The sequence below is a fragment of the Scylla paramamosain genome, chromosome 21 (genome assembly GCF_035594125.1).
Source record: "Scylla paramamosain isolate STU-SP2022 chromosome 21, ASM3559412v1, whole genome shotgun sequence".
NCBI classification, from domain to species: Eukaryota; Metazoa; Arthropoda; class Malacostraca; order Decapoda; family Portunidae; genus Scylla; species Scylla paramamosain.
Genome location: NC_087171.1, coordinates 12,067,978 through 12,081,413, shown reverse-complemented (window position 1 = coordinate 12,081,413; position 13,436 = coordinate 12,067,978). Strand labels below are relative to the sequence as shown.

Genomic DNA, 13,436 nt, shown 5'->3' with positions numbered 1-13,436 from the left:
TGAGTGTGAGTGGGTGAGTTAGTGGGTAGGAGATGGGTGGATGGATGGGTGTGTAGGCCTGTAGGTAGTGTGCAGTGGATGGATATGGTTGAGTGGGTGGCTAGATGGGTGTGCTAATGGAGGTGGGTGGATAGGCGAGTGTGAGTTAGTGGATGGAAGGATGGGGTTATGGCTGTGGGTGAATGGATGTGAGTAGATGGATATGGTTGAGTGGATGGGTGGATGTGGTTGAGTAAGTTGGTGAATGTTATATTGGTGTGTGTGTGTGTGTGTGGGGCAAGGCAGCTTGAATATATTTAAATGGCATTGGTGTGTGGATCCACATGCTGGCATCATAAAGCCTGTAGTCCAGATGTCTGATTCTAGAGATTTGGGAGACCTAGAGGTCTGGGTACCAAGTGTCCAGAGTGCCAAGCATTCAGAGGCCGATTTGCACTCAGGTCAATCTGTCTTGAGGATCATCTGACTTATGCCATCTGCCCTAGTACTAAGTGATTGTGAACTGTGCTTCGTGCAACTACTGGTGCCCATAAAGAGGTGTATCAAATGAGGCAAAAAAATGATTAAGTATCTACTCATATTGTAATAATTTCCTCAGATTTGTCTATTCATTTGCTTTAGTAATAAATTTATTAAATTACAAAGAGACTTTATGCACACCATATACTTTGGAAATCCTGAAAACACATTTTTGTGTAACTTCATTGATTACAATACAGTACTGTCAAGGAGCAAAGCCTCCAAGAACTCTTTTTACAATGAGATTAAGCACTATGTTATCAACAAACTATGTATAATCAGTAGTAATCATCACTGTTTTGATATAAGCAAGAAAAACTATACATACTGTACATATTCAAATATAGTGTAATTTGACATATTGGATGTAAGCTGGTTACAAATAAATTCATGTAAATTTATGTTTAATTGAAATTTTGCACATTTTATTTATTTTCTTAAATTTAGCTTTTCACAAAATTCAGACTCTGGTTTTTCAGACAATCCCTCTTTCCTATTGGCTGCTGAAACTGAGGATCAACATTTGCTGTACTGGAGACAGTAATAAGACATTAGGAGATGAGAAGGATGGAGGTGCTAGAATAACAGCGTGTGAGAGCAAGCAGAGGTGTGTCATGGCAATCCCGAAACAAACTAATCTAAGGAACAGACATTAGAGTAGTAGATTATATTTGATTAGAACTTCCTGCTGATTCCTTCACCTTATCTTCTTTTACAACTGATTCTTGTGTGTTGAAGCTATCTAAAGTGCTCCATTTCATCCTTTCAGCTATTCCACAATGCACTTACCGTGGTCTTTCACACAAAAATCCTCAGAGGAGGAATGGGTTAAAGGGATCAAGTGATAAAATCAAACATTTAATTTTCATATATATTCTCATTTCACTATAAGTATATACATGAATATTTGGAGATGAGCATTATCAATTATATATATATTTATATAACAATGGAGTAAACAGTACTCACTCTTATATACAGAAAATCCAAGGATGAAGATTTACTCTTAGCAAATATTCATCCATAGCAATACATAATGGATTCATGTGAATCATTGTGCATAAAACTGCAAATTATTATTATTATAATTATTATTATTCATAAATAATACAACCATAAAACATATGACACTAATATCTGAACGTACATTGAGGGGGATCCCCCAACTGCATATGAAGTCCATATAGTAACCAAATAAATGCATGAAAAGATGAAAATTATTGATTGAATATCCAAGATTTCTATTTATTTTTTTCAGTTTGTTGATTTCATATCTTAAACACTTACTAGTCACAATAATGTACTTATGTACAGCACAGAAAACAAAAAAAAACAAATATAACAAGTTTGGCACTCACTTTTTTTCAGTGTTTTTCACTGTTTATAGGAGGATGAGGTGGCTGACTTGCAGCACACTTAAAGGCCACTAGTTAATCAGGGAAAAATGATAATGAAGAAAAGATTTAGTTTCAAGAAAAGAAAAAAAAAAATTTGATATTTTACACACTGATGTATTAATTCAGAACCCATAAATTATAAAATACTGTATTTATCATAACGCAGTTTGGTTAGCTTACATTCTTTTAATTACTATAAGCTAACTTGAGCAACTACTTAATTATGGTACTTACTAACTATTTTGTATATCTCTCATTAACTGCAATTTCTGTAAATATTTCTGGACGGAACATTCATCATATTGCCTTTTGTCTACTTATAAACAAAGTCTTTGTGAGTCTCCTTAAAGTACAGAAAGCTACTCCTATTCTGTCTTCACATTTTCAGCCCTACTGGCAGACTGATTCTACTGAATATTTGTAAAGAAAATCAATGATGGGATAAAAATATTTCTGTGCAAACAAGTGGCCATGTGGTTATTCTTCAGTGTCTTTAAAGACATCTACTAGTACACACTGGCTACCTCTGAAGGCTCTTTTGTTATAAACATATCAAGGAAGAGACCATTTTAAGTATCATGGCCAAAGTCTCTTGCTTTTAAAAACCACCAAAGTTATTAGTGGAAGATAGTTTGTGGAAGTGTCAAGGAAAGTTGAAAAGGAATAAGAAAGAATTAACATTAAGCCTCCTATCAACAACTGGAATTATCTGAGGAATGTAACAGTAGTGGACAAATCTTTGGACAACAGCTCAGCTTTGATGGTGGTGATCCACATGTGTAGGTATACCATGAGTCTCCTCAAAGAAGTCAGGCTCATCCTCTGGATCAGTGGCAACAGAGGCCTCCTTACCATCAAGCTGCAGAGGAAAGAATATATGGCTTAATAATAACATTGCTGAAATTGTGTATTGACTCTTTTGTTTTGGGTCATGATGTTTTGTGAATGATATTACAAAAAAATGAGGAAACACACACACACACACACACACACACACACACACACACACACACTTGGCTCACAACTGAGAACCCAGAGTTCACTTCCCAGGTATGCCAAGGCAGATGGGTAAGCATCTTAATGTGTAGCCTCTGTTCATTTAGCAGCAAATAGGTACAGAATGCAAGCCTGGAGCTTGTGACCTCACTGTCCTGGTGTAAGGCATGTGAGTGGTCTCAGTCTTAACCAAAGATCAGTCACCATGAGCTCAAAGCTCTTTCCATAATCAATGGACCTGTTGGCTGGGTGATGAGAAGGTGACTACAGGTGAACAGCTGAATTACACACACACACACACACACACACACACACACACACACAGATTAACAGATATGAGCATAAACATATCAAGCTCTGAGGCCTCATGTGAGTGCATTAAAAAATTCACCATGCAACAGAGGGAGAGTTCAAAGTGAGATATTAAAGATATAATGTAAGTCATACAAAATAAGTGACAGGTTTATACTGACATTAATTTTCTTTTTCTTTTTTTTTACTTTTGTCATGCACTCCTCTACATTCCAGTTTATGCCAGTGCTGTGACAACAACCATGTGATATGATGGTAAATGGCTGTCCTAGTCATGCACAATAGCTACCTACATATTTAAAGGATCTTGGATAATATAAAATGTCTTAATAAATTCTATTCATATATGCCTTTGTTATACTTGAATTCCTTTTTGAAAGATTGTTTAGTTTTCAAAACAGAATGAAGGCATAGGTGAGAAAGGTTGGGTCCCCATACAAGTGTATGGTGCATGAGCAAGACAAAATGTAACAGCGTGTGTGTGTGTGTGTGTGTGTGTGTGTGTGTGTGTGTGTATTTACCTACTTGTGGTTTATGGGAGGGGAGTAATCTCATAGTATTCCATCTCTATATCTATCCAGTTTGGTCTTAAAAGCATGGACAGTTATGGCACTGACAATGTCTTCACTGAGTCCATTCCATTTGTTCACACTTCTATGAGGAAAACTAAACTTCTTGATGTCTCTTCTACAATTAACTTTCTTCAACTTCTTACTGTGTTCCCTTGTACTCTGTGTGTCTAAATTTATGAGACATTTTTTGTCCACATTTTCCATACCATTTATCATTCTATAGATGTTTATTAAATCTCCTCTCTCCTATTTTCAAGAGTAGGGATTTCTAACATTTTTAATCTCTTTTCATAGTTTGACTGTGTGTGTGTGTGTGTGTGTGTGTGTGTGTGTGTGTGTGTGTGTGTGTGTGTGTGTGTGTGTGTGGTGAGGGGAGTATACCATGCAAGAGTGGTAATAGAATGATTTTAGGTCTGAAAGTTCTGCATACAGTTGCTTAAGATCAACTCATTCATATTTTACTTAAATGCACTCTTCATATATTCTTCATATATCAAAAACTATTTGTATGCTAATTGACCAACAGACTGAAGGGGAGCATTATTCAGATATATATTATATAATAATAATATAATATATATATATATATATATATATATATATATATATATATATATATATATATATATATATATATATATATATATATATATATATATATATATATATATATATATATATATATATATATATATATATATATATATATATATATATATATATATATATATATATATATATATATATATATATATATAATAATAAGTAGGTTAAATACACTCTTATGCTAATGTCATTTTAGATTCAAGGTTGATAAAATACTCATGCCAAAAGATAAATATCCTACCTATTTCACCCAACTTAGCATTCAGAGAAAAAAAGACATTAGGTTTTGGGATTATCAATAATCATGATGGTTACTATACTGGTATGAAGTATTCTATTAAGGTATGCAATGATTATGATTCCAGTGTTTTCATTACAACACAGATTAGTCATTCATCTATTACTCATCAAAGCACCTTCACCTCTGCTTTCGCAGGAAGTGTTTTGAGAGGTGCTAACACTATGCCTTACAATATTGCTCATAAGTTGCAGCTTAAATGTCATAGTCAAAGTTGGTGACCTAAACATTACCAACAGATGCTTCCTAGTAACTCTGCTCATATATTTTTATCCAAAACTTGTGTAAATGAAATTCTAAGCTGTTCGATTAAAAATTATGAGAATGACTTGGTGAAGTATGGTAAACATTTTGAGGTAATGTGTCAGCAAGCTGACCAAAAAAAATGTATGAGAAATAAGACTCAGAAGAATGATTTAGAAAACATAAGACATGACACTAAAGCTGTAACTTGTTTAGCAGACTACCATCAAATAATGGTAATATCTTCATCAAATAATGGTAATATCTTCATCTTTATATTAGGATTGTGCATGTATAGTAACATCATCAAAACATGTAACATACTGATCTATGGTAACAGTAAGTTTATTAGACTTATAAAGGAAAACAATTGACTTACCGCACTTAATTCAGGATTTGTAAAGGCATATGGAAGAAGATACAGTCTGATTGGGATGAGAAGCATGAGAACGAAGGGGAAGCAGAGAGCTGCTGGAGACTGTTTGACAATCCACAAAATCACAACCATCAGAAGCTGAATCCCAGTGAAGGCATGCATCTTCCATGTGCGCACCTGTAAATGGAAAGTAAATATCAGAAAAAAAGTCGTTAAAAAAAAAAAGGGAGCAACAGAATTCCAGCACTGTTAAACATCAAGCCTTAGGTTCTCTCTGTCTTGAATTTATGTAAGTTTCTGTGTTCCCTCTTCATCATATGCTTGAGTAGTGAAGAGTATGAGGGCTGATGAAATGAAAAGGTGTCAGACACTTTAGTTCATACAACACTAAGGCTAGAGGAGTAAATGGAAAAGTAAGGGGAGTGATATGACAACAAAGGTGGAAGGGGTGTAAGTTGTGACAAGATGATCAGAATATAAGGAACTGCAGTTTTTGGTTTCAATATGATGGAGAAGAGAAGTAAGGATAGAATGAGAGTTAGGAATAAATATAGAAGGTTGGGCAAGAAAGGTTTAAGATATAGCTAGGAAGAAAGAAGGTAATGGAAGTCATGTAGAGAAAAAGATAAATAAATTAATAATCCAATGAAGAATGGACATGATACATAACTGAAATATCAACAGGTTGTGATAATGGGAATGCAGGAACCTTAATCAGAACTGAATATATGAAACATCTAAATGTGAGTAAGTAATGTTAAGCCTGCTACCCTTACAGCACAATATGCACTCCTTCTGTATCTGGGGTAAAGATTTTTTTCAGTCTTTCAGTAACTGGAAATAGCTACATCACATTTGCTGCCAGGCTATTCCACAGTACCACTCCATCATGCAGGCCAACCAGGTGAGTAGTGTGTTAATCCTTGCTCAGTATAAACTTGTTAACTATGATTTCAATGAGTGGCCTGGCAACATGGGCATGAACAAAGATGACATTTTTCTCTGGGTATTCTTGTGGTACCTCTTTAATGTTTCATCTCAGTAATACCTTTTAAAAAAAACCATATACCTTGATATTAATTACTGCATTTTGAATAACTTACCTTCTTTACATAGGGAACATTAGGGTGGTGCTTGACTGGCATCAACACAAGAATTAGTCTCTCAAGGAAATGGATGCCAGCTGTTGAGGAGATACCCATGTACAAGAAGATGCCAAACAACACTGCCTTTGGCACCAAGTTAAGCACTGATCCCAGCAGCACAGATAATCCAATCAGGACGGACACCACAATGGCACTCACTCGCTGCTCTGTAAGTTGAAAATTAAATTCAGAAAGTTTTATTAAGACATGAGCTTCTATGAATAGCAAGAAATATTTCACATAATGCAGCAGTTTTCACTTCTTCATAACCATCAACAAAATGAGAGATTGAAATTAAAAGTTTAAACTTGTTTACCAACTTGAAGCCTCTTTCAGTGGCGCATTATAAAAAGGCTGGTGTAGAGTATACACAGTAACAGTGGACAGGTACAAAGACACATCTAATAGATTTTTTATCAGTCTCTTGGTCATAATAGCTATGGCTGAACTGCAAAATATTCCCTTCCCATCCAATAAAAGATTCATGTAACATTTATTTCTGGTTTCAAAATACATAAATTACTCACCTTTTACTCCAACAATTTTTGGAGATTCACCAGGGGCATGTGTAGAGCTCATGACTGTAAGAGCTGAAGTATGGGAGACTGTTCGAACACAAGCAGGACCCATGAAGGGAGCACCAAACAATCCTGAGACCAAGTTGATGCTACAGGAGAGCACAATATCCCAGTGGAATCCTGATCCTTTGACCATGTTTTTCTCTGGTTTGCTTAAAATCAGGCTGTTGTAAGGAAGATACAGTATTCATTAAAAACATGACACATTCTTCACTATACTTGGAGGGCAAAAATACAAAATCTAACACAAACTGAGAATTAGAACATCAGTTTACTGCCAAAACAGATTCTTCAATAAACTTATATGACAAATATCAGAATATAATAGAAATAACAATGAGAACTTCAACTTACTGGCAAATGTTCTCTTCCAGGAAGATAAGGAAGAACAGGAGGAGAGATGCTGGTGCTGCCATGAAAATACACCACACTGGAAGGGCCTTAGTTACACCGAATGGATTGATGAGCCATCCTCGCACGGCTGGGTTGGATGGCTGGATTCCCTTAGGCATGGTCAGCTTGTCAGTGTAGGTGTCTTCAATGAAGAAGTCCAAGAGAACCATGAGGACAATGGAGATTGGGACACCAAAATCTCCCAGGGCTCGACGTACCTGGAAGAAAAGAAAAAAAGATGTTCTTCATGAAATCCATTCAGAACATTGCAATTTATATCACATATCTGAACCTCCTTAATTTTCTTCTGGTTTTGTAGACATGAGGTCTGATTTCAAGGCTGCAACCTTGTAAACAGTGAGTTTATCAAGGAGCTACTAGTTGCTAGTATCATACTTTGCATGGTGGAGGAGGGTTGTAGATATTTTATAGCAATAAGAAAACACATACCTCTGTTAAATAGACCTTAAAGATAAAAAGAATACTTTGTTACTTACACTTCGTCCCAGATACTTTGAGTTACGGAAGTGCTTTAGTTTGAAGGCAATGATAAATGTTCCAAACATAAGAATGAAGGAGAGCAGAGCAGTGTTGGGCTGTGGTAGTACTACAGTCACCTCATCACCATTGGAGTCAGTGGCATTTATCAGAGTTCCGTTCTCAATAATACCATTGGCGCTGCAATAGAGAGGAAGTTGAATTAGGCATATACATTTTCGAAACTGTCATATAAGACAAAGTTCTGAGCTGTTTTCACTTATTCAAAGTTTTTATTTCTTTGGTTCAGTTGCATTAATATTTTACCAAATTACAACACCAAAGTAATAAAACATACTGATAAATAAGGAAAGCTCTCTTTTTTTAAAGTTCATTCCTGTAATTCTAACAAAAATGCAATAATAACCAAGGATGTCATCATGCATATGCATACACAGCAGAGAAAAAAAAAATCTCATGCTAAGGAAGGTACAGAGCTGTAGATACAGGATAGGTAGTCATGCCATTACAGTATAGCTTCAACTGACATAAAATTCACTCAGAATAATTCAAGTTAAGTAAGAATTTCAAGATGAGAAAGAAATCACATGGTAATTAAAATTGTTAAATTTTTCTAATGCATTCCCAATCATGGGGCACTATTAGTGTCTGAAAAACTGTTACTCTAACATGCAACAGAAATTAAAACTTGGTATGCAGTACAATTCTTATCACACTTTTCATACTAAGCAAGAATGAGTGAGATTGAGAGATTATTTTTCTCATTCACTAATTTTGCCTTTTCTTTTTTCTTTTGCTTTCTCACTGTTATAATGACAATGTGGGGATTAACTTATCATTAAATCTGTTATTTTCTTTCTCTCAATGTCTCATGCACTCATGCCCACTTTGAATTTCCTCTCCTGTTATTCTTCTCACCCCTTCCAGGTAATCAGCCTAATTGTACCCTGACCTTTTTACATACTTTTTGTCGGCTTTTGTTACATTTTTCCTTTCCTCTATTTTCTCTCCGGTACCCCAAACAAATGGCACACAAGCAGTGGGCCAAAGATGGCAGTCAACAAGCATGTGGTATGTACAATATTAAAAGCATCAAACTCTTGTTGTAAGAAATGCACAACAGAAGATACATAATAAAGCAAGCAGAGCCAGCTATTCTTTATGCACAGGTAAAAAATCTTACGAGGCGGTCTCATTTAGGAGTTCCATGGTGGTGTTGGGGAGGGTGCTGTTTGCCATCTCTTCCTGTTTTATCCTAAATGAGCAAAAGTTTCAGTGTATTGTATAAAACAAAATGAGAAAAGTAAAGAAGGTAAGAAAAAGTAAGCTAACTGTTTTCCATAATGAATTATAGCATTATTTCATTGTTTATGGACAGTATTGAAGAGATCAGTATTTGGGAAAAATAAAAGAAAAAAATAAATGTATTCATGTATGTCAAATAATTAATCAAACATGCTGTAATCTTAATTAATAATAACAAATCTGATTTTATATATATATATATATATATATATATATATATATATATATATATATATATATATATATATATATATATATATATATATATATATATATATATATATATATATATATATATTATTATTTTTTAATTTTGTTTTGCATTAAAATTATAGCATGTTTGAAGAGAGGAAATTAGACAAGAACAAGGGATTTTTTATGAAAGAAAGAATGAAGAAATTCTGTAATAAAAATATTCACAGTACATTTGATCTGAACACTGCCATACACAACTGTTAATGGCTGTAACATACGTACATAACTCACTTTGTTTTATATATATATATATATATATATATATATATATATATATATATATATATATATATATATATATATATATATATATATATAAATGAATACAAAAATAATAATAAAAAAATAAAAAAAGTATATATGCATTTTTTTTTTGGCTAGGTTGTACATATTGCGCAACCACTTTTTAATGCCAATGTGTTCATCAACCATAAAATGCAGACACATACATATATATGGCATGTTCTAAACGAATGCACTGTACTAATGCAAACAGTAATTGTATTTTCATTTTCCATATATGCATGTTGGTAAGTTGTATATATCCAATATCATAATGCAAGAAACTTGTTCTCAATCAAGATGTCACATTAAATTTGTGGTTGTTGATCTTGTCCAGAGTTGGTGTAGATCAGCTTTGAGCAATGTGCTTGTGTTGCATTACTTTTATTCAATAAATAATTTCAAGTTCATGTGTAATTCATGATAAAGATTAAATACCACTAATGTTGTATACAATTCTCAAGTTCAAAAGTGGCTTTGTTACCAACCTACATGCTGACTTCTCTAAGTCTTTTGTCAAATGTGCTGACCTCCTCTAAATGTATTTGTCTTTTGTAAAATATGCTGACTTCCTCTAAATGTACTTTTCTTTCATGAAATGTGCTGATTTCTCTAAATGTGGCTGTTATTTATCAAATGTGCTGACTTAATATAACATTTTTTTACATCAAATATCATCTAAAGCATCAAAATAAACTTGTGAAAACAGCAACACTTACATTTGGGTAGCATTTCCATAGTCTGCTATGAGAGGATGCAATTTGAAGATTTCAATGAGCTTCACAAAGGATTCGTAGATGAAGATGATACACACTAAAGTGGAGAAAATCTCTTCTGTGAATCTTGTCATCTTCTTCACAATAGCAACTGCTTCAAATGCAGCAACCAGCAAACCAAACACTGTCATCCAGAATCCAATCCAGACTCTTAGAGACAGGAAGTCTAGTTCATAAGTATTGGCAAACTGTTGAGGCAAAACAATTATGGATAAATAAAGTGAAAAAATTACTAAGAGAATGAGAGAAAACAAGTACCACTAATATTCTGTTCAAGCACTGTAATGACAAGTAAGTGTTTTTTATATAACTATTTACTGATGTCAGATATGAACTGTGGTTCATATCTGATGAATAAGAAAATAACCATTATTTGATTATACCATTCATACATAAAAGCAATCCTCAGGTTGGGTAGTGATAGCTGGTAGGTGTACATCTGAAAATTATTCATAACGTTAACAACAGAAACTCACCGAGTAGAGACTCAAATCAAATATCATGAGTGGACCTGTTGCTCCTACAATGAGGAGAGGTTGAGCAGCAAACAGAGCAAAGATGAGACCATTTACAGAAGACATGAGAAGTGTTTCACCAACACCAACAAAGTCATCTGTCTTGTCACCTGAAATGAAATGAAACTGTGTTATTTCAAACCATATATATATATATATATATATATATATATATATATATATATATATATATATATATATATATATATATATATATATATATATATATATATATATAGGTAAAAAACACATTTAAGAATGCAAAATAATTATGTACTTTTTTGTGCTTTTACAAAAATCAAATCATATTTACTTTTGTGACTGTGGCACAAAAATCACTTAGTACATATCTATATCTTAATGAGTACAGTGTCCAGTCCAATTCTTGTCACACTGAAGTTTAATAAGAAAGGGTGTAGTTAGTAAGAGTACTGAATCTTACCATACATTCCACCAAAAGTGATGGCAGCTGAGAGGGCAGCAAAGAAGATGAATATGGCTGCTGCAGCTACCTGCCCATCCAATCCATCCCTGAGATCTGAGAGGTAAAGTGCATATCGGATTTTGATGTCCTGCACAAGGCCATAGAAAGGCTTTCCAGTACGGATTAGTGGATCTCGAGGGGGCGGTTTCTTGTCTCCTCCATCGCCAGCTCCTGCTACTGCTACTGATGTTTCTGTAAAGTGGAACAAAAGCAAAAATGTTACTTGAATGGAGCAAATGGTAATATGTTCAAATGATATATGGGTTGTAAAGTACCAAGTTTTGCATGAATATAAAAACATTATGGAGACTAACAACAGAAAATCATAAAAGCAAAGAAAATATGAAAACATTATGATACATACATACGTATCTGTATAAGAAATTGACTACTGATGCTATGCATCAATCATATATAAACACTCCTGTAGCTCATACCTTGCTCTGCCTGTATGCGTTTAGATCTGATGCTTTCTTTTTTCTTAATCATCTGACTGGCTTTTTCTTGAATTTCATCCACTGGAACTAAGTCTTTGTTACTCCAGTCAGTTGGGGGGAGGACAATGGAAGCATTCAAAAATTCATTAATGGCGGAGAGCAGCTGCCCGCGTGAGTGTGCTCGGTAAGCCACCTCATGGAAGCCTTTGTCAGACATGAGGGTGGAGATGGATCGACCCACTTCATGGTAGTCCATCTCGCCATGGAAGGGACCCAAGAGCACAAACATGAATCTGACTGGAATGGGCACCTGTGGAGTTATGGCAAAAAGAATAAGGATAATTAGAGAAAGACACCATGTATGTGTGTATATATTAAGTGAAACTTAATTCACTACAGCTTAATTTTCTTTTTCTTTAGAGGACTAAATGTGAGCAAAGAGTGCAGTGCTGTAGCTGACAGTCACAGAAAAAAAATAGGTTTTTACCAATACATGGGAAAGAATTACACACACTATAAGCAAGAAAGGTACAATATAGGTATATCAAATCCATGCTATTAGAGGGATGATGAAATAAGTACTCAGCCCCAATCTATCTCCATTAATGGTAAAAGAGTGACTTGTTTCCTCTTAAGATTTTTTATTTCTTTAATAATACTAAAAACCAGGATGACTTGCCTCCACAAGGTTGTCCATCATAACGCCCTCAGCCAGTCTGACAAAGGCGATGGTGGGATGCTTCAGGAAGTCTACGGCACCCACCAGTACTGCCGTGGCCTCGGCGCCTTCCGGAATCTTCTTCATCAATTCCTTATTCTTACAAACATCGTCTTTTCGACCTCCATCACCATCAATGTCAATCTGAGAAAGGTTAAAGAAGTGAGTGCTGTGGAAAGCCTATGGTAATTCCAGTCTTTTTGTTCTCTCAATTTTTACTACACTTATAACAACTTCATCAACTTTTTAAACACACACACACACACACACACACACACACTGTTGATGTGGTATACCTGGATCTCAAAAAAATCATCTGATAAAGTTCCTCACAAAAGCCTTATGTGGAAGTTAGAAAAGGAAAGAGGACTAAAGGGAGCAACACTGAGATGGATGGATGATTACTTACAAGGGAGGGAAATGAAAACAGTAATCAGAGACACTAATTCAAGATGGCGCAAAGTGACAAGTGGGGTACCGCATGGCACCTATTATGTTTCAAATATATGTAAGTGATGTAACAGAGGATGTAAATAGTTATATAAGCCTGTTTGCTGATGATGGAAAAATAATGAAAATAGTAAAGGATGAAAATGACTGCAAGGAGTTGCAAAAGGATATTGACAAGATACATGCATGGAGCCAAAGATGGAAACTAGAATTTAATGCCAGAAAATGCCACGTGTTGCAAATAGGACATAGTAAAAAGAGACCGTCGTGGAATTACAAAA

At 34.6% G+C, this 13,436-nt stretch overlaps 1 protein-coding gene across 8 annotated transcripts in view; it reads right to left on the bottom strand.

The window, feature by feature from the left end:
* Window positions 1–1,376: 1,376 nt before the first annotated feature.
* The window catches only part of LOC135111021 (band 3 anion transport protein-like), a 169,513-nt gene continuing 157,453 nt past the window's right edge, over window positions 1,377–13,436 (bottom strand). For 7 of the 8 annotated variants that reach the window (XM_064023893.1, XM_064023889.1, XM_064023892.1 and 4 more), the window contains 12 exons: window positions 12,667–12,849; window positions 11,988–12,297; window positions 11,509–11,742; window positions 11,028–11,176; window positions 10,495–10,739; window positions 9,117–9,188; window positions 7,933–8,113; window positions 7,397–7,653; window positions 6,992–7,206; window positions 6,423–6,631; window positions 5,323–5,496; window positions 1,377–2,775 (listed from right to left, as the gene is read on the bottom strand). In XM_064023893.1, coding sequence (XP_063879963.1) covers window positions 2,668–2,775; window positions 5,323–5,496; window positions 6,423–6,631; window positions 6,992–7,206; window positions 7,397–7,653; window positions 7,933–8,113; window positions 9,117–9,188; window positions 10,495–10,739; window positions 11,028–11,176; window positions 11,509–11,742; window positions 11,988–12,297; window positions 12,667–12,849 — 2,337 coding nt within the window. In that variant the 3' untranslated portion in view covers window positions 1,377–2,667. The remainder of the gene's footprint in view (window positions 2,776–5,322; window positions 5,497–6,422; window positions 6,632–6,991; window positions 7,207–7,396; window positions 7,654–7,932; window positions 8,114–9,116; window positions 9,189–10,494; window positions 10,740–11,027; window positions 11,177–11,508; window positions 11,743–11,987; window positions 12,298–12,666; window positions 12,850–13,436) is intronic. The other variant, XM_064023888.1, reaches the window with a different exon arrangement.